The sequence below is a fragment of the Eutrigla gurnardus genome (assembly GCF_963514095.1).
Source record: "Eutrigla gurnardus genome assembly, chromosome: 17".
NCBI classification, from domain to species: Eukaryota; Metazoa; Chordata; class Actinopteri; order Perciformes; family Triglidae; genus Eutrigla; species Eutrigla gurnardus.
Window position 1 is genome coordinate 21,137,819 of NC_139928.1, and position 23,973 is coordinate 21,161,791.

Consider the following 23,973-nt stretch of genomic DNA (forward strand, 5'->3'; position numbering starts at 1 on the left):
ACACTCCAATTTGCGTAATTTCTTTTTCAGGCGAAGTCCCCCAAAACGCAGGTCGAACTCGTGAAAAAATAATAATAATAATAATAAACATTCGAATAACAATAGGGCTTCGCAGCCCGACGTTGTCGGCGCTCGGGCCCTAATAATAATAAACATTCGAATAACAATAGGGCTTCGCAGCCCGACTTTGTCGGCGCTCGGGCCCTAATAATTAAAACTGCGAGCAGTATCGTGACGGGCCCGAGCTTATATGCGGTCGTGGAGTGCCTGCGGTCACAGGGCAGTGTCGTGGACGCTGCCCTTGGCGCGGCCGCCTCTCGTGGCGCAAGTCGAGACACAAGCGATGGACACTGAAAGGCATCCGTCTGTCACGTGCGGTCGTGTAGTGCCTGCATTCACACGCGTGGCAGCCGCCTACCTGTGCAGCAGCCACCTCCTCGTGGCGTGAGTTTAGACACAAGCGATTGACATTCAAAGCCATCTGTCTGTCACATACACACATGTTCATGCCTTCCTGACATCTCTCCTCCTCCCCCTAGTGTGACCTCTCCTCCTCCTCTCCCTGTGTCCTCCTTGCAAGGTGAGATGAGAGGAATTAGTTATAAAAAAAATCAGGTGTGGCTTTAACTTGGAAAAATTCACAAAATCAATGACATTTCCTGTCACCAGTAGGTGGCGCTCTGACAGAGTGAATGTGAAAGTGCAGATGTGTTCAGGAAGGAACTCTAATCAAGTGTGCAAAGTTTGGAGCAGATCAGAGAACAAACACTGAAGTTACAATAGTTTGGATGTTAATGACAGAGTTCAGCTGACAGCTGTATGAGATGCATGTAAAGTGTGTCATCTCTCCTCCTCTCTGTGTCCAGGCTGAAATGACAGGAATTAGTTATAAAAAAAAATCAGGTGTGGCTTTAACTTGGAAAAAGTGACTAACTCAATGACATTTCCTGTGGCCAGTAGGTGGCGCTCTGACTGTGAGTGATAACAAAGTGCAGATGTGTTCAGGAAGGAACTCTTATCAGGTGTGGAAAGTTTGGAGCAGATCAGAGAACAAACACTGAAGTTATAATAGTTTTGGATGTTAATGACAGAGTTCAGCTGACAGCAGTGTGAGATGCATGTAAAGTGTGTCATCTCTCCTCCTCTCTGTGTCCAGGCTGAAATGAGAGGAATTAGTTATAAAAAAAATCAGGTGTGGCTTTAACTTGGAAAAATTCACAAAATCAATGACATTTCCTGTGGCCAGTATGTGGCGCTCTGACTGGTGTGTGGTGTTCAGGAAGGAACTCTAATCAAGTGTGCAAAGTTTGGAGCAGATCAGAGAAGAAACACTGAAGTTATTATGTTTATGGCAGAGTTCAAGTGACAGCTGTGTGAGATGCATGTGGAGATGTGTGCCATCTCTCCTCCTCTCTGTGTCCAGGCTGAAATTAGAGGAATAAAAAAAAAGGAATTAAAAGTGGCATGGCTGTTGATCTGGTGTGAGGCATGAGACTGCAGCTGCATGTAAGATTCACAGTTCTCCATGTGTCACTGATAGATCTCTGACTCCATCTGGTGGTCGCTGTGCGCCTGTGTCTCTCCCCTCTATGCTCCCCGAGTGAAGATTGAGTGAAAACCTGGCTGATTTACACACTTGGCTAAAAACATTTTTTTACCTACTTTATCATGACTTGAGGCGGTGGGTCCAAGAGGCTTTTTTGTACAGCTCCACTTGGGCTATCTAGGAAAAAATGTTTCATGCGTGTACGCCCTACCTAGAGGGGGGGCCGTTGCTCAGAAGATGGGCATAAAATCGGTCACATTTCATTTTGCCATTAGGTGGCGCTCTACCTGTCAGTTAAAATTGCAGTGCAGTTGTGTTCAGGACGTGATTGTTAACAAGCATGAATATTTTGGAGCAGATCGGAGAAGAAACGGTGAAGTTATAACAGTTGTGATGGCAATGGCGAGGGATGAAAATAGTAGCGCAGTCATGGCGTCGGCGTGGCCACGCCCCAAGACTTTTGGAGCATCTTTAACTTGCGTTTTCTCCTTTAGGCCTTTACAACCACATATCAAATTTTGGTATCTATCAGATCAACGGTATAATGATTTTTTGATTTTGTGTGACCCCTGTGAATGGCCAAAAACAGCCAAAATCAACCAAACACTGCAATAATTGGGATTTTCTGGAAGTGGCAAATATGACTCGATTTAGATGAAACTTGACATGCATGTTCTTTCAAGCGATGGCAACATAGGTTTCGAGTTTCGTAATTTTAGGGGCAAAGGTTATAGAGTTATGCTAATTGAATTATGGTAGCCACACCCTCTAATGTTCATTGGCCGATATCTCCTGATTAAATGCATATTTTCCAAAACTTTTCAGGCCATACCCCCAGCTAGGTCTAAAGAGTATGCGTTCCGAATTTCGTCCAAATCGGACCAACGGTGTCCGAGAACTGCGCAACGTCCTGTTTTTCATAAAATCCAAGATGGCGGAAAGTTTTTCTAGGCGGACTTTGGTACTCCAAGAGGATTTTTTGTAGAGGAGACATGTTTGCACATGTGTGCAAAGTTTCATGTCAATCGGAGTTACGGTGCGGCGGGGCTGGCGATTCTCCACTCTAGGTGGCGCTAGCGAGCAACTTTTTCGTGGGTGAATGCGAAGACGCCAAATTCTCAAATTTTTCGCCAGGCCCTATAGACACTCCAATTTGCGTTAGTTTTTTTTCAGGCGAAGACCCCCAAAACGCAGGTCGAACTTGTGAAAAAATAATAATAAGAAAAAAAAACATTCGAAAAACAATAGGGCTTCGCAGCCCGACGTTGTCGGCGCTCGGGCCCTAATTAAAACTGCGAGCAGTATCGTGACGGGCCCGAGCTCTTATGCGGTCGTGGAGTGCCTGCGGTCACAGGGCAGTGTCGTGGACGCTGCCCTTGGCGCGGCCGCCTCTCGTGGCGCAAGTCGAGACACAAGCGATGGACACCGAAAGGCATCCGTCTGTCACGTGCGGTCGTGGAGTGCCTGCATTCACACGCGTGGCAGCCTCCTACCTGTGCAGCAGCCACCTCCTCGTGGCGTGAGTTTAGACACAAGCGATTGACATTTAAAGCCATCTGTCTGTCACATACACACATGTTCATGCCTTCCTGACATCTCTCCTCCTCCACCTAGTGTGACCTCTCCTCCTCCCCCTGTGTCCTCCTTGCAAGCTGAAATGAGAGGAATTAGTTATAAAAAAAATCAGGTGTGGCTTTAACTTGGAAAAATTCACAAAATCAATGACATTTCCTGTGGCCAGTAGGTGGCGCTCTGACTGTGAGTGAATATCAAAGTGCAGATGTGTTCAGGAAGGAACTCTAATCAAGTGTGCAAAGTTTGGAGCAGATCAGAGAACAAACACTGAAGTTATAATAGTTTTGGATGTTAATGACAGAGTTCAGCTGACAGCAGTGTGAGATGCATGTGGAGATGTGTGCCATCTCTCCTCCTCCCTTTGTGTCCAGGCTGAAATTAGAGGAATTAAAAGTGGCATGGCTGTTGATCTGCTGTGATCCAAAGTGAAACTACATTTCAGTCACAGAGCTCACACACGTCTCTGCCTTCATGACATCTCTCCTCCTCCCCCTGTGTGACATCTCTCCTCCTCTCCCTGTGTCCTCCTTGCAAGGTGAAATGAGAGGAATTAGTTGTAAAAAAAATCAGGTGTGGCTTTAACTTGGAAAAATTCACAAAATCAATGAGATTTCCTGTGGCCAGTAGGTGGCGCTCTGACTGTGAGTGAATATCAAAGTGCAGATGTGTTCAGGAAGGAACTCTAATCAAGTGTGCAAAGTTTGGAGCAGATCAGAGAACAAACACTGAAGTTACAATAGTTTGGATGTTAATGACAGAGTTCAGCTGACAGCTGTATGAGATGCATGTAAAGTGTGTCATCTCTCCTCCTCTCTGTGTCCAGGCTGAAATGACAGGAATTAGTTATAAAAAAAATCAGGTGTGGCTTTAACTTGGAAAAAGTGACTAACTCAATGACATTTCCTGTGGCCAGTAGGTGGCGCTCTGACTGTGAGTGATAACAAAGTGCAGATGTGTTCAGGAAGGAACTCTAATCAAGTGTGCAAAGTTTGGAGCAGATCAGAGAACAAACACTGAAGCTATAATAGTTTGGATGTTAAAGACAGAGTTCAGCTGACAGCTGTATGAGATGCATGTAAAGTGTGTCATCTCTCCTCCTCTCTGTGTCCAGGCTGAAATGAGAGGAATTTAAAAAAAGGAATTAAAAGTGGCATGACTGTTGATCTGGTGTGATCCAAAGTGAAACTACATTTCAGTCACAGAGCTCACACACATGTTCATGCCTTCCTGACATCTCTCCTCCTCCACCTAGTGTGACCTCTCCTCCTCCCCCTGTGTCCTCCTTGCAAGCTGAAATGAGAGGAATTAGTTAAAAAGAATCAGGTGTGGCTTTAACTTGGAAAAAGTCACAAAATCAATGACATTTCCTGTCACCAGTAGGTGGCGCTCTGACTGTGAGTGAATATCAAAGTGCAGATGTGTTCAGGAAGGAACTCTAATCAAGTGTGCAAAGTTTGGAGCAGATCAGAGAAGAAACACTGAAGTTATAATATTATGGATGTTAATGACAGAGTTCAGCTGACAGCTGTGTGAGATGCATGTAAAATGTGTCATCTCTACTCCTCCCTTTGTGTCCAGGCTGTAATGAGAGGAATTAAAAAAAGGAATTAAAAGTGGCATGGCTGTTGATCTGGTGTGAGGCATGAGACTGCAGCTGCATGTGAGATTCACAGTTCTCCATGTGTCACTGATTGATCTCTCTCTGTCTCCATCTGGTGGTCGCTGTGCGCCTGTGTCTCTCCCCTCTATGCTCCCCGAGTGAAGATTGAGTGAAAACCTGGCTGATTTACACACTTGGCTAAAAACATTTTTTTTACCTACTTTATCATGACTTGAGGCGGTGGGTCCAAGAGGCTTTTTTGTACAGGTCCACTTGGGCTATCTAGGAAAAAATGTTTCATGCGTGTACGCCCTACCTTGAGGGGGGGGCTGTTGCTCAGAAGATGGGCATAAAATCGGTCACATTTCATTTTGCCATTAGGTGGCGCTCTACCTGTCAGTTAAAATTGCAGTGCAGTTGTGTTCAGGACGTGATTGTTAACAAGCATGAATATTTTGGAGCAGATCGGAGAAGAAACCTTGAAGTTATAACAGCTTTAATGCCTATGGCGAAAGTTGAAAATAGTAGCGCAGTCATGGCGTCGCCGTGGCCACGCCCCTAAATATTCTGGACATCTTTGGCATACTTTTTGTCCGTAAGGCCTTTCCAACAACATATCCAATTTTGGTATCGATCGGATCAACGGTATAATCAGTTTTTGATTTAGCGTGACCCCTGTGAAAGGCCAAAAACAGCCAAAAACAGCCAAAAACTGCAATATTTGGGATTTTCTGGAAGTGGCAAATATGACTCGATTTAGATGAAACTTGACATGCAGGTTCTTTCAAGCGATGGCAACATAGGTTTCGAGTTTCGTAATTTTGGGGGCAAAGGTTATAGAGTTATGCTAATTGCATTTTGGTAGCCCCACCCTCTAATGTTCATTGGCCGATATCTTCTGATAAAATGCATATTTTCGAAACCTTTTGGGACCATCCCCCCAGCTAGGTCTAAAGAGTATGCGTAGCGAATTTCGTCCAAATCGGACCAACGGTTTCCGAGAACTGCGCAACTTCCTTTTTTTCATGAAATCCAAGATGGCGGAAAATTTCGGTAGGCGGACTTTGGTACTCCAAGAGGATTTTTTGTAGGGGACATTTGTTTGCACATGTGTGCAAAGTTTCATGTCAATTGGAGTTACGGTGCGGCGGGGCTGGCGATTCTCCACTCTAGGTGGCGCTAGCGAGCAACTTTTTCGTGGTTGAATGCGAAAACGCCAAATTCTGTTATTTTCGCCAGGCCCTATAGACACTCCAATTTTGGTTAGTTTTTTTTCATGTTCAGGCCCCCAAAATGTAGGGCGAAGGCGTGAAAGAATAATAAGAAGAAGAAAAAACATTCGAATAACAATAGGGCTTCGCAGCCCGACGTTGTCGGCGCTCGGGCCCTAATAAGAAAAAACATTCGAATAACAATAGGGCTTCGCAGCCCGACGTTGTCGGCGCTCGGGCCCTAATAATGAACTTCTGACATAAAGACAGAAGTGGGGGAGAAAACCAGGGTTAACTGACAATCAAACGAACCTTTCCCTTTTCCTGCTGAGCCCAGAGTGAGAACCCGAGGCCTCCCTCCTCCCCCTTTTCATCCCCAGGCTGATTACAAATAGTCTACCAGCCTGGAGAGCAGGGAGAAGGAGGAGGGAGGGGAAACAGCAGCAAGAAAAGAAACACTACCTGGCCACACATAACACCCCCACCCTAAGATGGTGAATAATGGGGGAAGTATTCACACATCACTAAATCCACGAGACAGGGTGTCGGCCAGGACATTCCTAGTGCCCTTAACATGACGAACAATGATGTTAAAAGACTGCAGAAACAGTGCCCAACGCATCAATCGCCGATTTGAGTTTTTCATCTGGTGAATGAAAACCAGAGGATTGTGGTCTGTATACACTTCTGTCGGTGCACTAACAGAGCCCACATAAACCTCAAAATGGTTTTTGAGGTTTTTCAGGGCCTCTTTCTCAATGGTGGAATACACCCGTTGGTGATGGTTAAACTTCTTTGAGAAGTAAGAAACCGGGTGCTCCACCCCATCATCCCCCTGCTGGAGTAAGACTGCCCCCGCCCCTGCATCACTTGCATCCACAGACAACTTAAATGGTCGGTCAAATTGTGGAGCAGCAAGCACCGGCGCATGAGTCATCAAAGCTTTAATAGAGTCAAACGCATGCTGGCAAATCTCAGACCAGTGATAACGCCTTTTTGGGCTAAGAAGGTCAGTGAGTGGAGCCGCAACAGCCGAGAAGTTAGTACAAAAACTGCGGTAATACCCTGCCATCCCCAAAAAGCGGCGCAACTCGCGTCTGGAAGAAGGAGCAGGAAATGACAGAATGGCCTCCACTTTGGACTGGATTGGTTTAACCTGTCCACGACCCACAATCTTACCCAAATAGGTGACAGTAGCTTGGCCAAATTCACATTTAGTAAGATTTAGCGTCAAATTGGCAGCTTGAAGTCTATCAAAAACCACATGCAATTGCTCAATGTGTTCTTCCCATGTGCTTGAATACACCACGATGTCATCAAGATAAGCCTCACAACCGGTTACTCCACACAGAACAGTATTGACCAGGCGCTGAAATGTAGCAGGAGCGTTACGCATACCAAAGGGCATTACAGTATACTGCAGGAACGCATCGGGTGTCACAAACGCAGAGATTTCTCTAGCCCGAGGAGTAAGTGGCACTTGCCAGTAACCCTTTAAAAGGTCAAGTTTAGATACAAAATTGGCACTGCCAACATTGTCCACACAATCCTCAACCCGGGGAAGCGGGTAACAATCGGCTTTAGTAACCCCATTGACCTTGCGAAAATCTGTGCAGAACCGATCAGAGCCATCAGACTTGTCCACTAAAAGGCATGGTGAACTCCAAGGGCTACAACTCGGTTCGGCGATACCATTGCCCACCATATAGTCAACCTGTTCTTGTAACCTGCGGCGCTTATCAGGATTCACGCGGTAAGCATGCTGTTTTATCGGGGGGGAATCACCCACATCAATATCATGCTGAAGCACATGTGTACGCGTAGGCACGTCTGAAAACAAAGAGACATGAGATCTAATTAGCTTTAGCACGTCCTCGCGTTTTGACTCATCTAAGTGGAGATAATTCTCATCCAGTTTTGACAACATCTCTGAATTTTTAAGCCGTCCTTGAACGACAGCAGTGGATGGACTATGGATGTCACCTTCATCAAGAGACTGCACATCAGTGGAAACAGTACTGGACAGCGACAGGACACTTTTAACCTTCTCCTCAGGAGGAGGCAAATTGGCACATTCCCTCTCCAAGTATGGCTTCAACATGTTGATATGACACAATCTACTACGCCGTCTGCGATCGGGTGTATTAACAATGTTGTAGGGGCCAAAATCCATATTTGGTCTGTTTGTTTATTGTTTATTTTGAAAGGTCACTCATACTGTTTTTTGGTCATGTCACTTCCGTTTTGATTGACACATGGGTGTGGTTTAATCTATACACCTGGGCACTTGGATCGGCATGGGGTGACAGAGAAAGGGGGTTAGTGGCGCTCCTGATTCATATTTTCTGTTTACCGTCAAATCGTCAAATAACCAAGAATAAATCGTCAAACAATAAACATCACTGGACTTGGATTCATTTGAACGACGCGTAACTGCCTGGAGCCCACCTAAGCCTCTTAGCGACCTTTTATAGGAAAACTGTCGCTACAATTAGTAAACAGAAATTTCAATCCAAAAACACCACGGCATGGACGGAATTCAACGTGGCTCTTACCGCTTGGATCTCGATGTTCTGCACTGAACGAACTGTGCGGCGCATTGGGCTCTTTTCCGCGGACGCCTTGGATCGGAGACATGGGTGGCAGCGGCGCATCGCAGCCATCGGAGACGGTGTGTTGGTTGATCCTTCTGTGTATTTGTTTGAGGTGGAGCACAGTTTGGAGAGGCTGCCGTTTTGTCCATTGGGGACTGTTTGTTTGGGCTTGTGTTGCGCGTGCTTCGTTTGTCGCGATCGGCAATTGTTTGGGCTTGTGTTGCGCGTGCTTCGTTTGTCGCGATCGGCAATTGTTTGGGCTGATTTGACTGTGTGGTGAGCAGTGGCCGCCGTGCTGTGCTGTTGTGTTGAAAATCGCATTGTGGCTGAAGCAATGTCATTACGGATTGCATTGTGTCTGTTGCTCAGTGCTTTGGTGAATTGTGCACGTTGAAAGTTCACATAATGAGTGACGCAAATGAAATGGAAAATACGGAGAAGAGAACGGTCAAGCTTACAGCCAAAGCGCTGGCTTGCAAAATGGAAACTCTTCAAAAGCAACGTCAATCTAATGTGACAAAAATGAAAGCACTCTCACGCGAAATTATAGAGCTCATGAAAAATGATGAAAATGCAAAGAAAGTGCAATTCAAACTGAATGAACTCAAACAACTGGATGAAAATGCAAAGGCAGCACATGAGTCAGTGATTGTTTTACTTCCCAAAGAGGAAAAGGTAACACAAAATGAGTGGTTTGGATGCGTAATAAAACACAACACAGACTTCACTAATGATGTAAAAACATGGCTCTCTGAGACTGAAAGACACTTTCAGCAAGCAAGAAATGTGACTGCAGATGTGTTTGCTGCACAATCAGTCATCTCTCCCATTCAACCTGAAGAGGAGGCACCTGTTGCACCTGTTGAATTAAAGGAAGATATACCACACTCTGTTCCAACTGCCATTCCTTCTCAACAGAATAAAGCAATATCTGACATGCAGGATGAAATTAAACCAAGTGACAGTGTGTCAAATGTTACCAACAGGAGTCACAAATCACATTCTTCATGCTCAAGATTTTCCACCACCTCATCTGCATGCATCAAGGCTGAGGCTGAAATGGCTGCTCTTATTGTAAAACAACAAATGCTAAAAGATAAACATGCCATAGAAGCACAAGAGGAGCAGCTAAGGAGGAAAAAAGAGCAACTGGAGCTGGATGGAAACCTTGCTGCTACAATGGCAAAAATGAAGATTCTTGGAGCCTCAAGTAGATCTGGTGTGCGTAGCCACAGATCAAGAGTGTCGGATGGTATGAACTCGTATATGGAGAAAAAACAACGTGAAAAGAAAACACAAATGACTGCCACTGCTGACGGAGACAGTACTCAAACCCAATCTCTCCCCACAGTGCCAGTGACAGTTCAGTCAAATACATTAACTATGGATGCACATGTTACAATACCAACAACATTGCCTGCTCCTAACAATGGTGAACAGAGCAACATGCTTAGCATCATGGAAAAGCAAAATGACATCACTGCATTAATGGTCCAACAACAGTCTCTCTCTTTAATGCCCAAGAAGGAGATTTGTCGTTTTGATGGTGACCCACTTCAATTTCAAACATTCATAAAATCCTTTGAACACAACATTGAAAGCAAGAACCCAAACCCCACAGATTGTCTTTATTATCTGGAACAATATACGGAAGCACAACCAAGAGAAATGGTGAGGAGCTGCCTTCATATGACAGCAGACAGAGGATTCAGGAAGGCAAAATCCTTACTGCAGGAGCACTTTGGCAACGAGCATAAAATTGCTACAGCCTACATGGAGAAGGCTCTTTCATGGGCGTCAATTAAACCAGATGACACAAAAACACTACAAGCATACACTCTGTTTCTAAGAGGATGTTGCAATGCCATGGAAGATGTCAACAACATGCAAGAGCTCAACATGTCAGCTAACCTGCTAATTATAATTAAGAAGCTGCCATATCGACTGAGGGATAAATGGAGATCTGTGGCATGTGATTTTCAGGAAAGGTACAAACAAAGGGCTACCTTCAGGGATCTGGTCAATTACCTTGAAAAACAGGTGAGGATTGCAACTGATCCAGTATTTGGAGACATCAGAGACACTCCAACACCAAGCAAGGATGGAAGAAGTTTTATGTCAAAACCACCTCATCCAAGAATCAAAGGAAGTACATTTGCAACCACTGTGACAGTTGCACATGAGAAAAATGGAAATGGACCGAGGAAAATGGAGAGTTGGCCGGCTGTAAAAAGGTGTTTGTTCTGTGGAGGTGGACATGCTTTGGAGGTGTGTTTCCTATTGGAAAAGAAAGCACATCATGAGAAAATCACTTTCCTTAAAGAAAATGGAGCCTGCTTTGGTTGTTTGCAGATAGGACACATGAGCAAGGACTGCAGGAAGCGACTCAGCTGCAACATATGCAATTTGAAGCATCCTCAGATGCTGCATATCCACCAAAGGAGATTTGAAATGGACAAACATCAAGCTCAAACAAAAGAAGAAGCTGACATCAGAGCCATAGCCTCGGTACAGACAAGTGGTCTTACTGGGGCCGGTGAAGACAATTGCAAACTCTCAATAGTGCCTGTGAAAGTAAAGGCCAAGAAGGGGAACACAACAGTGCATACATATGCATTCCTTGACCCGGGAAGCACTGCGTCATTTTGCACATTGGGGCTAATGACTAAGCTAAATCTCCAGGGAAGAAAATCAAATATTCTTCTGAGAACAATGGGTCAAAAGAAGGTCGTTGAAACCAGCATTGTTTCAGGCCTAGAGGTTACAGGACTCCATGGCACTGATTTCTGTGATCTCCCATGTGTGTACACTCAGAAGACCATGCCTGTGCATAAAGGAAACATCCCACATCAAAATGACATCAATCAGTGGCATCATTTGAAGAATATTCACTTACCTGAACTGGACTGTGAGATTGAGTTGTTGATTGGCTCCGATGTACCAAAGGCTCTGGAACCACTTCAAGTCATCCGGAGTGTGGGAGATGGACCGTATGCCGTTGAAACAATGCTCGGCTGGACAGTTAACGGACCTCTGGGAGGAAAAGATGATTATGCTCAGGAGCAGTCAGAGATCAGGGTTAACAGGATATCAGTTGTTGCACTTGATGAGCAGTGGGAGCAGCAGTTCAAGATTGACTTTCCTGAGTGTGTCAAAGATGACCAAGAGCCTTCAAAAGAAGATCAGCAGTTCTTGGATTTGGTATCAACATCTGCAAAGCTAGTTAATGGACATTACTGCTTTGGTTTACCATTGAAGGACAAGGGGCATCAGAGGAGGAGCAGGAGGAAAAGGAAAGAGAAGGAAAGGAGGCGAATGAGGACAGGGAAGAGCTCAGGGAGCACAGAAAGGAGATTGAGGAGGAAAGGAAGAAAACAGAGGAGGATGGTGAACTGGAGGACAAGGAAAAGGAAGGACGGGACACAAGTAAAGGTGTGGAAGACAGGAAGGAGACAGAGAAGGATAGGAAAGACATTAAAATCCTAGAGGAGGATAGTGAGGAGGAAGGAAAGGAGACGGAGGACCGGAAAGAAGAAGTCAGAAACCAGAGGAGATCCAGTCGGACCTTCTCAAGACCCTGATAGAGACCCTGCTAGGGGCTGAATCTTTGGATGCCAATTATCCTGAGGTGCTGGAGCTGGAAGATGAAGAGGATACAGAGGAGGTACAAGAACAGGAAGGATTGTGGAGACCATTATGGACAAAAAGGGACTTGTACGTCAGCTTCGGATCAAGTCAAAGACCGGATTTCTGACCAGGCCCATCAACAAAGTCTGCCTACTATTGGAGGCAGAGGATCATTGACTGACCCAAACTGACTTTTGACCCCTTGACTTTGTTCCTGAACACTTGATTTTGACTAATCACTCTTTCCTTAGAGAACGTATATTGGATTACAAATAATGAAGAAAGAAGATCAAGAAAATATACTTATATACTATGTTGATTATGTCGAAATAGTAATTATTATTTGAAACATAATAATTAGGGGCCGGAATTGTAGGGGCCAAAATCCATATTTGGTCTGTTTGTTTATTGTTTATTTTGAAAGGTCACTCATACTGTTTTTTGGTCATGTCACTTCCGTTTTGATTGACACATGGGTGTGGTTTAATCTATACACCTGGGCACTTGGATCGGCATGGGGTGACAGAGAAAGGGGGTTAGTGGCGCTCCTGATTCATATTTTCTGTTTACCGTCAAATCGTCAAATAACCAAGAATAAATCGTCAAACAATAAACATCACTGGACTTGGATTCATTTGAACGACGCGTAACTGCCTGGAGCCCACCTAAGCCTCTTAGCGACCTTTTATAGGAAAACTGTCGCTACAAATGTAGTCACAATCATTCAACTTCTCTTTGATCTCATACGGGCCGCTGTAGCGAGCCTGCAGAGCCGAGCCGGGAATAGGCAACAATACCAGCACCTTATCACCTGGATTGAAACTCCTCAGTTGAGCGTCCTTATCAAACCATGTCTTCATCTTCGTCTGTACAGCAGCTATGTTTCCCTTCGCCAACTCACAGGCACGGTGGAGTCTGAAACGAAAGTTACTGACATAGTCACACAAATTTTGCGGTTTTGCATCATTCAACCACTTCTCCCGAAGAAGCCTGAGGGGACCACGCACAGTGTGCGCAAAAACCAGCTCAGCCGGACTAAAGCCTAAAGACTCCTGCACGACCTCACGAGCTGCAAAGAGAAGAAGATGGACACCCTCATCCCAATCTTTGTTGAACTCTAAGCAGTACGTTCGGAGCATGGATTTTAATGTCTGATGGAAACGTTCGATCGCCCCCTGACTCTCCGGATGATACGCGCTAGAGTGGCAATGAGCAATATTAAGTTGTTTTAGTACTTGGGCAAAAATATGCGACATAAAGTTAGACCCTTGATCCGTCTGTAACACCTTTGGCAACCCAAAAGTCGAGAAGAACTTCACCAGGGCCTTTACAACAGCAGGGGCCGTGATGTTGCGCATGGGAATGGCCTCAGGGAACCGTGTAGCGGAGCACATGACTGTAAGAAGAAACTTGTTTCCAGATTTTGTACGGGGAAATGGACCTACACAGTCTACAAGTACCCGCTCAAATGGCTCACCCACTACAGGGATTGGATACAATGGATATGGTGGAATAACCTGATTCGGTTTGCCAACAACCTGACATACATGGCATGTTTTACAGTGTTGACGTACATCCTTTTTCAATCCTGGCCAGAAGAAACAGCGCAGCACCCGATCATACGTTTTATTTACCCCTAAGTGACCTGCCAAAGGATTATCATGGGCCAACAAAACAATTTCATGTCGAAATTCCTGCGGAACAACAATTTGTGTCACAACACTCCAGTCGTCCTGTTTGGATGCCTGAGGCGGTGTCCATTTACGCACCAGCACATCATCTTTGACAAAGTAACCAGCGGACATGTTCTCAATTTTGTCCTCTGACACAACTGTTTCGAAAAGGGAAGAGAGGGACTGGTCACGCTTCTGCTCTACAATCAGCTGGTCCCTCGACATGCTTAATTTGAGGTCTTTCTCAAGAGGAGGGGCGGTCAGAAAAACAGGAGATGGAACAGACTCGACAGGAGGGGAGTCAGAAACTGAATCCCCCGAAGGAGACAGCAAGACAGACGAAGAGATGCCACTATCAACTTCGGTCAAAAAACTGTCAGATAAGTCAATGTCATCATTCTCCCCAGTAGACGAACACTCCTTTCCTCTCTCGGCCATTGCACGCGTCACAGCACACACAGAAAACACCTCTGGATACTCTTTTTGTAGATCAGCTGATTGCTCATGGAGTGGAATGGCTGTCACCTCTGGATTGAGCAGTACCTTACCGCCAGCTAAGTCATTTCCCAATATAAGTGCAACACCATCAATGGGAAACTCAGGACGCACACCCACCACGACACAACCTTTAACTAAGTCACAGTCCAGGTAGATTGAGTGAAGTGGCACCCCCACCCACTGCATTCCAAAACCACGCACCAAAGCGCTAGCATTAACAGATGACTCCTCAGACAGTGGCAGAACCCCCTCCAGAAGAACAGACTGTGAGGCTGCACTGTCCCTCAAGATGGTCACAGGAACCTTTGGACCTACGTCTGTCAAAGAAACAAACCCTTTCATCAAGAAAGGAGAATACACTTGGAGGTCGGGCTTCACTGGAGTCTGCTGTTGAGGAACATGTGACTGTTGGGACTGTGGCTCTGTTTTCAACAAATTAACCACCTTTGGAGTTTTATTTCTCCTTTCAAGTGCAAAGCAGGTTTTTATTGTGTGCCCATGCTTTTTACAGTACGCACAAACTGGTTTATCACCATCTTCCACTCTTGATTTCACATCATGTGAATTCGCCGATACTGGATTTGGAACAAAGGGTTTGGAGAACGCGAACCTGTTTTCTGCAGAGGAATAAGGCTTCTCAAATGTCTCTCTATGTGTGAGGACATATTCATCGGCCAAAACCGCCGCTTTGGACACCTCTGCAACATTCTGATTTTATCAGGTAAGCAATTTTTGAAATCTTCCAAAAGAATCAAATCACGCAGTCCACCGAAATCCTGCACCTTCCTAGACTGGCACCAGCGATCAAATAAGGTCTCCTTCTCCCTGCCGAACTCAACATATGTAACACCGTCTGTCTTTTTAAGTTTGCGGAATCTCTGGCGATATGCTTCAGGCACAAGCTCATACGCCCTCAGCACAGCTACTTTGATTTCATCATAGTCTAGGCTGGCTTGTGATGACAACGACGCATACGTGTCCTGAGCTCTGCCTGTAAACACACACTGCAAAAGCAACGGCCAGATTCCTTTAGGCCATTTCAAGGTGGCGGCAACACGCTCAAAGAGAATGAAATATTTGTCAACATCTCTATCATTAAATGGAGGAACTAAACGAAGGCACCGATTTACCTCAAACTCATCAGAATTAATTGGAGAACGAGCAGACTGTTGTATTTCAAGTTCTTTTATTCTAATTTGTCGTTTGGTTTCTTCTTCCATTTTACGCATCTCCAGATCATTTGAAAGTTCTTTTTCTTTAAGATCTAATCGGCGCATTTCAAGATCTAGTTCTTTGAGACGAAGCATTTCAAATGACTTATCGACAGGAGGTGAAACTGGTTCAGGAGGCAAGACATCAAGTGCTGTTAAAGCAGACCACAACTCAGATTTAAACTCCGGCTTCCGTAACTGCTTAGAAATGCCGACTTTAAAGTGATCGGCCATTTCTACCAACTGCTCTTTTGTGCAGCGATCAAACAAGTCAAGCGTAGGTTGCTTAACAAAGTCAGACAATTTAAAGTCCATCTTAAAAAGGCACAATTTGCTCACAACAATAACACAAAGCAACTGCAGCAAAAATGTGGCGTCCACATGTGAGTATACCGACACTCACAAAATCAGGCTATACTAAGCAAACAGCAACTGCAAAAAAAACAAAGTACACTATAGACCAACAATGGGAAATACCAGTTAAAGTGCACTATGATAAGTTGCAGCCTAGGAGCCTAATAACACTCAAAGACACAGGCAATAAAGCAAACAAGAAAGTGTCAAGCACACAACATAAAGCTAGACACAGTTTGCAATGAAGCAAACAAAGGAAGTGTCAAGCACACAACATAAAGCTAGACACAGTTTGCAACACACCAGCCCATTTTTCTGTCCTATAGGGTATTGTCACACTGAACTGGGGTTCAAAATGAAAAAAAAACCCATCAGCAGTGTACAAAAAAAGTTGGACGAGCCCCCACATATGTTACGGCCTCATAGACGTTAGTTGACTTAGGCTCGATGAGACCATAGCACATAGAAGGGACACCACAAGAATTAAGTTGCAAAAGTTTATTTATTAAACTTAACGATGACTGGGGAAGAAAAAGGAGAAAAGAAAGTTAACCTTTAAAGATCCAAAGTATTCAACCAAAAGGGAGAAGGAGATCCCGGCCAAACAGAACAAAAGGGGAAAACGCAGGGCCAGCCACGCTGTGGGCCGTCGCATCCTGTGTTTTCCCGCTAAGAAAAAGAAAGAAATAGGGCAAACCTAAAACAAATACGACAAAACATGGCTGCCAGGGATCTCCAACCCAAACTAAAATAATAAACTAAAATAATGAACTTCTGACATAAAGACAGAAGTGGGGGAGAAAACCAGGGTTAACTGACAATCAAACGAACCTTCCCCTTTTCCTGCTGAGCCCAGAGTGAGAACCCGAGGCCTCCCACCCTTTTTATCCCCAGGCTGATTACAAATAGTCTACCAGCCTGGAGAGCAGGGAGAAGGAGGAGGGAGGGGAAACAGCAGCAAGAAAAGAAACACTACCTGGCCACACATAACAATCATATACTCCTCCCCTGTGCGGCTTCCGCTAAGGAATGTATCCTTGGTATGTTGTTTGACCCCTGCCCTTGCTGCTCTCTCGCCTGTGCCTGTGTGTGTGTATGTGTGTGTAGTAATTTAAAACATGTGTGATTAGCTCATGTATTTACATTTTTCTCCACACTAGCAAAAAAACTTCGCGAGTGGCCGACGCGAGACTGATTAATTGACTGCGCGAGTGCCGGTATCACCGGTAGACTAAATCACACAGACACTTTCTCAGCACCACGAAGGAACTCTCCGTTTCTCGATGTTTCTACTGACACCAGGCGCCATTTTGCTAAAGACAAACATCAATGAAAACACACTTGGAGCTCTTGTTTGTTGTCGACAGCCTGACTGAACACAAGCAGACTAAGACACTACTGCAGAGTATGTGAGCTTCATTCAAACATTTCTGCACATTTACATTTACATTTAGGTCATTTAGCAGACGCTTTTGTCCAAAGCGACTTACAATAAGTACATTTGTCAAAAGAAGGAAACAAAGAAACCACAACATATCATTGCCGATAAAGTAAGAGCTAAAAATAGAACAAGTGTTAGGTCCTCATCTGAGTAAAGTAGTACCTTAAGAGCAGCAGTGCTACGATCAGAGTGCTATAGGTAAGTTTTTTTTGGGGGGGGGGGGGGGCGGTCATGCTAGAGTCGAGGTGAAGTCTGAACAGGTGAGTCTTGAGCCTTTTTCGGAAGATGGCAAATGACTCTGACATTACATTGCATTAGCCTGCAGATGACAGGAGCAGGAGGTTAAATGCTCCTTTCAGGTGCGGACAGCGTTGAGAAACCAGAATAAAGGGTCTCCAGCGTCCTCTCACGCAGGCTGAAATAACATCGCTCCACTTTAACTTTCGTTATTAACCTCAGTGGCTTTACCCGGCTATTAGTGACTCGGTGCTCAGCTAAAATCCCCATTTGCTCAGACGGAGGGTGAAGTCAGCGCTCCTCCTGGTCTCAGCCTCACTTCAGCCCGGATAGAGCAGCAGCTCGGACGTCATCACTTTGCCTCCACAATAATAACAAGTGAAGAGTTGAAGACAGCTTGAGAAGGACAGGTGACGATGGAGACGTGGACTGTGCTTCTTCTCCTGGCCGTCGGCCTCCACAGCGCGGCCGCAGGTGAGTCCACACTTTAGTTGTTGGCTTTTAAGTTGCTCGCTTGTAACAGAAGAACTGCGTCATGTCTTTAAGCCCTGTTTATATGAGCCGACGCTTCTTTCGGTCGTCTTTGGTGTTCAGCTCCAGGACTTCCTCCAAGTTCGGGATGAAATGTGTCTCCACACTGAAACACTCGTCTGTTTGAATGTAATACGTCACTACTGAGTTGGTTTGGTCAGATCTGAAGCTGTTTAGTAGAACGTCACTCACAAATCATCCGTATTATCACATATTATCATATTACATATATATCATATCAGTGTGTATAAATATTGTGTGATAAGTAAGAAGAAATCCAGGTGAAGAAATGACAAAGTTTGAGGTAATTCATGAGCAGCGTCTCCATTACATAGTTTGTCCTCCAGATGGAGCTATTTCATGTTTAACCCTGTATGTAAGACCCAGATATAGAAAAACCTAAAAAAAAAAAAAATTTACCTTTCAGATGTTGTTGTAGGAGGCCTTTGATGCAGAAATTTAAGAGTTTAAAAAAAAGTTTATGTATGAATTTAGAGAATAATAATACAAAAAAATTATATTGCAAAATTGGGCTTAGATGGGAGCAGAATTCCTGTATTTGTGCTCACGTCGTCTGAACAACAATTCAGAACAGCTAAGGGTTCATTTGCAAGGTTGATTGCTTACTACACTAAAAGAGATTTTACTTTTTGTTGAATCTGATGAATCCAGTCCAATGAAACGGAGAGATGTTAGAAGGAAACCTTGAGAGGTTGTGTGAGTTCATGGCCATAAAGCGGGACTTACAAACAAATGTACGATCCAATAGCATTGTGAGACTGAACAATAGAACCCAATAAATAAAATAAAATAATATAAAGCTGAGAGGATTTGGTTTCACACAACATGTTGTTTAACAACGATGTTGAGATTTAACTTCAGTTTACAGAAATCAAGATTTATGAAAGTGAGGGACAAACGGTCAGATTTGGTTTCTTGGTTCTTTCTGTATTTAAAAAAATAACTTTTATACTCAAACATCTGAAATCCACAAACACTCTGACGACAACATCAAACAAAATAAAACCTATTACTGGAATATGAAAAATAACAAACAGCGATAGAAGAGAGAGAGAAGTAGTTCTGTTGGATTGTGTGTGCAGGAAACATTGTTCAGTGATTTGTTGAAGATAAAAACTGAGATCATGATGTTCATCTTGTGTTGCAGAGATTCACTCTCTGGAGTATTTCAACACGGCGTCCTCTGGAGTCCCAAACTTCCCAGAGTTTGTGGCTGTTGGGTTGGTTGATGACGTTGAGGTAACTCACTATGACAGCAACACCAGGAGATTGGAACCCAAACAGGACTGGATGAACAGAATCACAGAAGATGATCCTCAGTACTGGCAGAGTCACACTGAGAGCTGTGTGGTTGTTCAGCAGGTCGACAAAAACAAAATTGAAGTTACAAAGCAGCGCTTCAACCAAAGTGGAGGTTTGTTTATATTTCACTTCATTCTGACAACATTTGGTTTATACTTTGATCCTGTATTTTAATAAACACACATATACACACACACACACACACACACACACACACACACACACACACACACACACACACACACACACACACACACACACACACACACAACACACACACATCCACTAGTTAATCAGCAGAACATTGATTATCAGTCTTTTATTTAATAAATCAGAAAACACGTTCTAGTTCCAGTTTCTCTAATTAGATAATTTTCTGCATTTCTGTGTTTTATATAATTTTGTATTAACTCCTGTTCCGTGTTGTTCAGACAAAAGATTTGAAGATTCAACCTCAGTTCTGATTCTGGTCCACCTCAGCTCTGATGGGGCCTCAGTCCTGCTCACACTGTAGTTCATTAAAGTTAACGCTTTCTCCTTCATTGACGTGATGTTTAGTGTCACTTCCACACACAAAGAATTCTGAGCTTTTTAATTCTTTAATTCTCTATAAAATATCTATTTTACAAGATTACATTAGAACACATCATGATAATGTTTAATATGGCCCAATGCTATTTGTTACTGAATAATGATGATCATAATGTAACGCTATGCGATCTCCTTGAACGTGATTAGCTGTTAGCTCTGTTATTTAGCCAATTAGGTAACCGGTGTCTCCTGATGATTTGAATTTGTATTTGCTGTTTACAAGATGGATCAGCAACTAGAAAGAGTTGAAGCCTATTCAGATTTCATATTTTTACTGAATGAATCGGTGGCTGATATGACTGTGTCCCAAACAGAAAGTCTAGAGCAGAGATCTTGAACAGGGGGTCCGGGACCCCTAGGAGGTCCACAGTATGACTGCAGAGGGTCCCCAAAATTATTTGATCCCAAATAAATCCCCAAAGATATGTCAACAAATACACCTTAACATGAATACAACCTATATTGAGCACATACAAATCTTCCAGTTTGTTTAATATTATGTGGGCCCTCTACCGGGTCACTATAAGTCTTGGGGCTACTTGGCCTGAAAATGTTGAAGACCTCTGGTCTAGAGGGGTAAAATACGATGGCAAAGCGAAGCTGGAACACTTTATGTTCACAATGACCAGGCAAAGCGAACTGCAACACGGACTTGAAGCGAACCGTACTCAGACCATCTCCCCCTGAGACGTCCACACTGTCCAGGTGATGGTTGGCTTTCATGGAGCCAATAACAGCAGCAGGTGTAGCTCCTCTGTTGTCTGTCGATCAGTGTGTCTCCATGGAAATGATGTGATATTAACTGATGATCTCACTCTGGTTTAATTCTCTCTCTCTCTCTCTCTCTCTCTCTCTCTCTCTCTCTCTCTCTCTCTCTCTCTCTCTCTCTCTCAGGTGTCCACATTCTCCAGAAGATAATTGGCTGTGAATGGGATGATGAGACCAATGAGGGAAATGGTTTCTTTCAATATGGTTATGATGGAGAAGACTTCATTGCGTTTGACTCGAAGACAAAGAGATGGATCGTTCCAAAACAACAGGCTGTCATCACCAATCACAAGTGGGATATTAATAAAGCTTGGCTAGAACGGGATAAACATGACATCACCTATCGTTGTCCTGAGTTACTGAAGACGTATTTGAAGTACGGGAGGAGCTCTCTGCTGAGAAAAGGTAGAATCCCTGTCACTGCCCTGTTCCTGTCTGTCTCAGTTCCTGTCTCTGTCTTCGTCTCACCCTCTGTCCTACCTTCCTCATCTGGGCGCCCTCACACCAGGGCCATCTGATCCGTACTGTGCCTCGGCACGGTTACCTGTTGTACATCACGTCGTAATACAACACACGTATGGCTTGATGTTGTTTTCAGGGAGCGCCGTCTCCAAGTCATCACAACAGAGATCGACACAGAGAACATGACTGAAACTTTACTGACAAGTCACATCTGCATATATTTCTAGTAAACACGATTTCGAACTAACATAAATCGTGTATGTGTCACTAAGGCATTTCAGATACATCAGACATGATCATTAATACACAGCAGATCATAATAATAAGGATAAAGAACCTCTAACCCGTCTCTCTCTCCTCAGACCTTCCCTCAGTGTCCTTCGTCCAGAAGACTCCCTCCTCTCCAATCAGCTGCCACGCTACAGGTTTCTACCCTCAAAGAGCCGCACTGTTCTGGAGGAGAGATGGAGAGGATCTCCATGAGGACGTGGACCTCGGAGAGATCCTCCCCAACCACGATGGAACCTTCCAGATGAGTGCCGACCTGAAACTCTCAGTGGCAGCTGAAGACCAGAGCAGGTACGAGTGTGTGTTTAAGCTCTCTGGTGTGAAGGAGGACAAAATCACCACACTGGACGTCATCAGGAGCAACGAAGGTGAGACTGAGACCAGAAGTGATGAGAAACATTTTTAGAAACATAATAATCAAACCACAGTTCAGAGGTCGTAGGCGCCGTATTGAATGAACTACTGGTCAGTTTTAGAGGATGAGTAGAATGATTTAATAACTGGATGAATGTATGTATCTGTCAGGAGATCAGTCAGGATCACGTTTTCAAAAGGACCAACAAACACACTGAATACAGGATTGTGGTCCGGTTGACAAATGGAGGTTCTTCTCCTGGAACCTGCTTCATCTGTTCAGGTTGTGACTATTTCCTCTTGTTTTGTGCTCAACAGAGAAGCCCACTGACATGACCACCGTCATCATCGTCATCGCTGCAGTCGTACTTCTTGCTCTCGTCCTCGCTGTGATTGGATTCGTGGTTTACAAAAAGAGGAACTGTAAGACCCAAACGGAGACGTTGTCTCATCTCTTCTTGATTTCAGGCTTTGAGTTGGTGACTTTATCCAGCAAACTTCAACAACAAGCGCTATAAGGTCACGACTAGAAGACACAAACTCATATTCAAGTTCAACATTCATTATATTTTTATTGTCAGATTCAGATTTCATCACATTTGCTCCTATTTTTCATGTATTTTGTTTAATCCCAGTTTTTCTTTCAGACAAATGCCCGCATACTTGTTAGTACATCTTGCTTTATTATATTTAACATTTTTGTTGCGTTGATTTCCAAAAGTGGCTTTCACTGAGTGCTAAACTTGGTCAAGGTTTAATTCCTGCTGAAAACAAAATGTGAAGCGACCAGCAGCATGGGGTGCAAGGCTCAGAGAAACAGCGCCCTCTGCTGCTGCTGCTGTAGTCACCATGTCGTCTGGTCTGTCACGTACTTAACAAAGTCTGCGTTCATGCTGATGAGCATTCAAGTTGTTACTAGATAAGAGTTGGTGCTGTGTGTCGGTTCAATGCAGCAAAGTCATTGGAAACAGTTTAAACTTCATTTCTAAACAATGTAGATATAGTTGAGAGTGTCATCTTTTATTTTTAATTCCAGATTACCTCATCTAAATAAACAGAGGTTGTTGTAGATTGTATTTAAAATGTTATACTTTGACTAGATCCTCATACCGACTGTGGTTTACACTGTTTACAAAGTTTGAATTCCCGATTCAAACTTTAAATAATAATAACATTTAAAAATAATAATCACTTGAAAAGCAGTCGCTCCCTATATTTTAAATTTTCATTCCAACTGCATGGAAGGATGAATGAATGAAATGTTGCGGTGAAGGAGGATTCTCTTATTTGTGTACTTTATTGCTTACAAATGATGTTGTTCAACTACAATATTAATATATTGTATGGTGAAAAGGTAAAGTAGAAAATAATAAGAATGAAATGAATACAAAATAAAAGGTAGGCTAGTATGATGCTGCAGATATACTGTGAATGTGTATATGTGAGTAGTAACACTATAGACTAGAGAATGTCATGACAGTCACCCAGGATTGACCTTGTGTTGATTTATTTTGTTCTGTTTTTTAGACAAGACCCCATCTGAGACTAAATCTACAGGATCATTGATTAACCAATCAGGTCCATATCCATCTGTCTGTCCGTACAAAACACTCATGACAGTCACCCAGGATCGGCCTTGTGTTGATTTATTTTGTTCTGTTTTTTAGACAAGAAGACCCCATATGAGACTTCAACTACAGGATCGTTGATTAACCGATCAGGTCCATATCCATCTGTTTGTCCGTACAAAATGCGTCTTTATATGATTTTGTCCTTTACTTGACTATTGTTTTGTATTTTGGTCTCTTCAGACCCGGAGAGTTCAAACAGCAACACACCGTTGGATAAAAGGTAACTAATGTGTGACGTCTGTACTATCCCAGTGGTTTCACACCTTCCATTCCTGATACCTTATTGCCATATTATTACGTTTTGCACTGTTCATTTTTAATGCTTGTGTATTTGACAGATGTGAGTGACTGCAGGAAGAGGAGGGTGAACTTCAGTCCATAACTTCAGACTCTGTTATGTACAAAGTTTGACACAATCTAAAAAATCTAATATAAACAAAAGAGCCGGATCACCGACA

The 23,973-nt window shown here is 43.8% G+C and overlaps 2 protein-coding genes across 3 annotated transcripts in view; both read left to right on the plus strand.

The window, feature by feature from the left end:
- Positions 1-23,973, plus strand: part of LOC311028080 (major histocompatibility complex class I-related gene protein-like) — a 153,649-nt gene that overhangs the window by 48,230 nt on the left and 81,446 nt on the right. The window contains exon 8 of one of the 2 annotated variants that reach the window (XM_084032354.1): positions 23,696-23,735. The exons of the other annotated variant lie outside the window; for it this stretch is intronic. Within the exon in view, the coding sequence (XP_083888480.1) occupies positions 23,696-23,735 (40 nt within the window). The remainder of the gene's footprint in view (positions 1-23,695; positions 23,736-23,973) is intronic. 2 annotated transcript variants of the gene reach the window in all.
- On the plus strand, positions 17,984-22,402 carry LOC311027440 (major histocompatibility complex class I-related gene protein-like; the record flags this gene model as incomplete). The annotated part of the gene is made up of 5 exons (XM_084031466.1): positions 17,984-18,041; positions 19,267-19,533; positions 19,853-19,917; positions 21,613-21,898; positions 22,353-22,402. The coding sequence occupies 5 exons, from the start codon at positions 17,984-17,986 to the stop codon at positions 22,400-22,402; spliced, it is 726 nt and encodes a 241-aa protein (XP_083887592.1).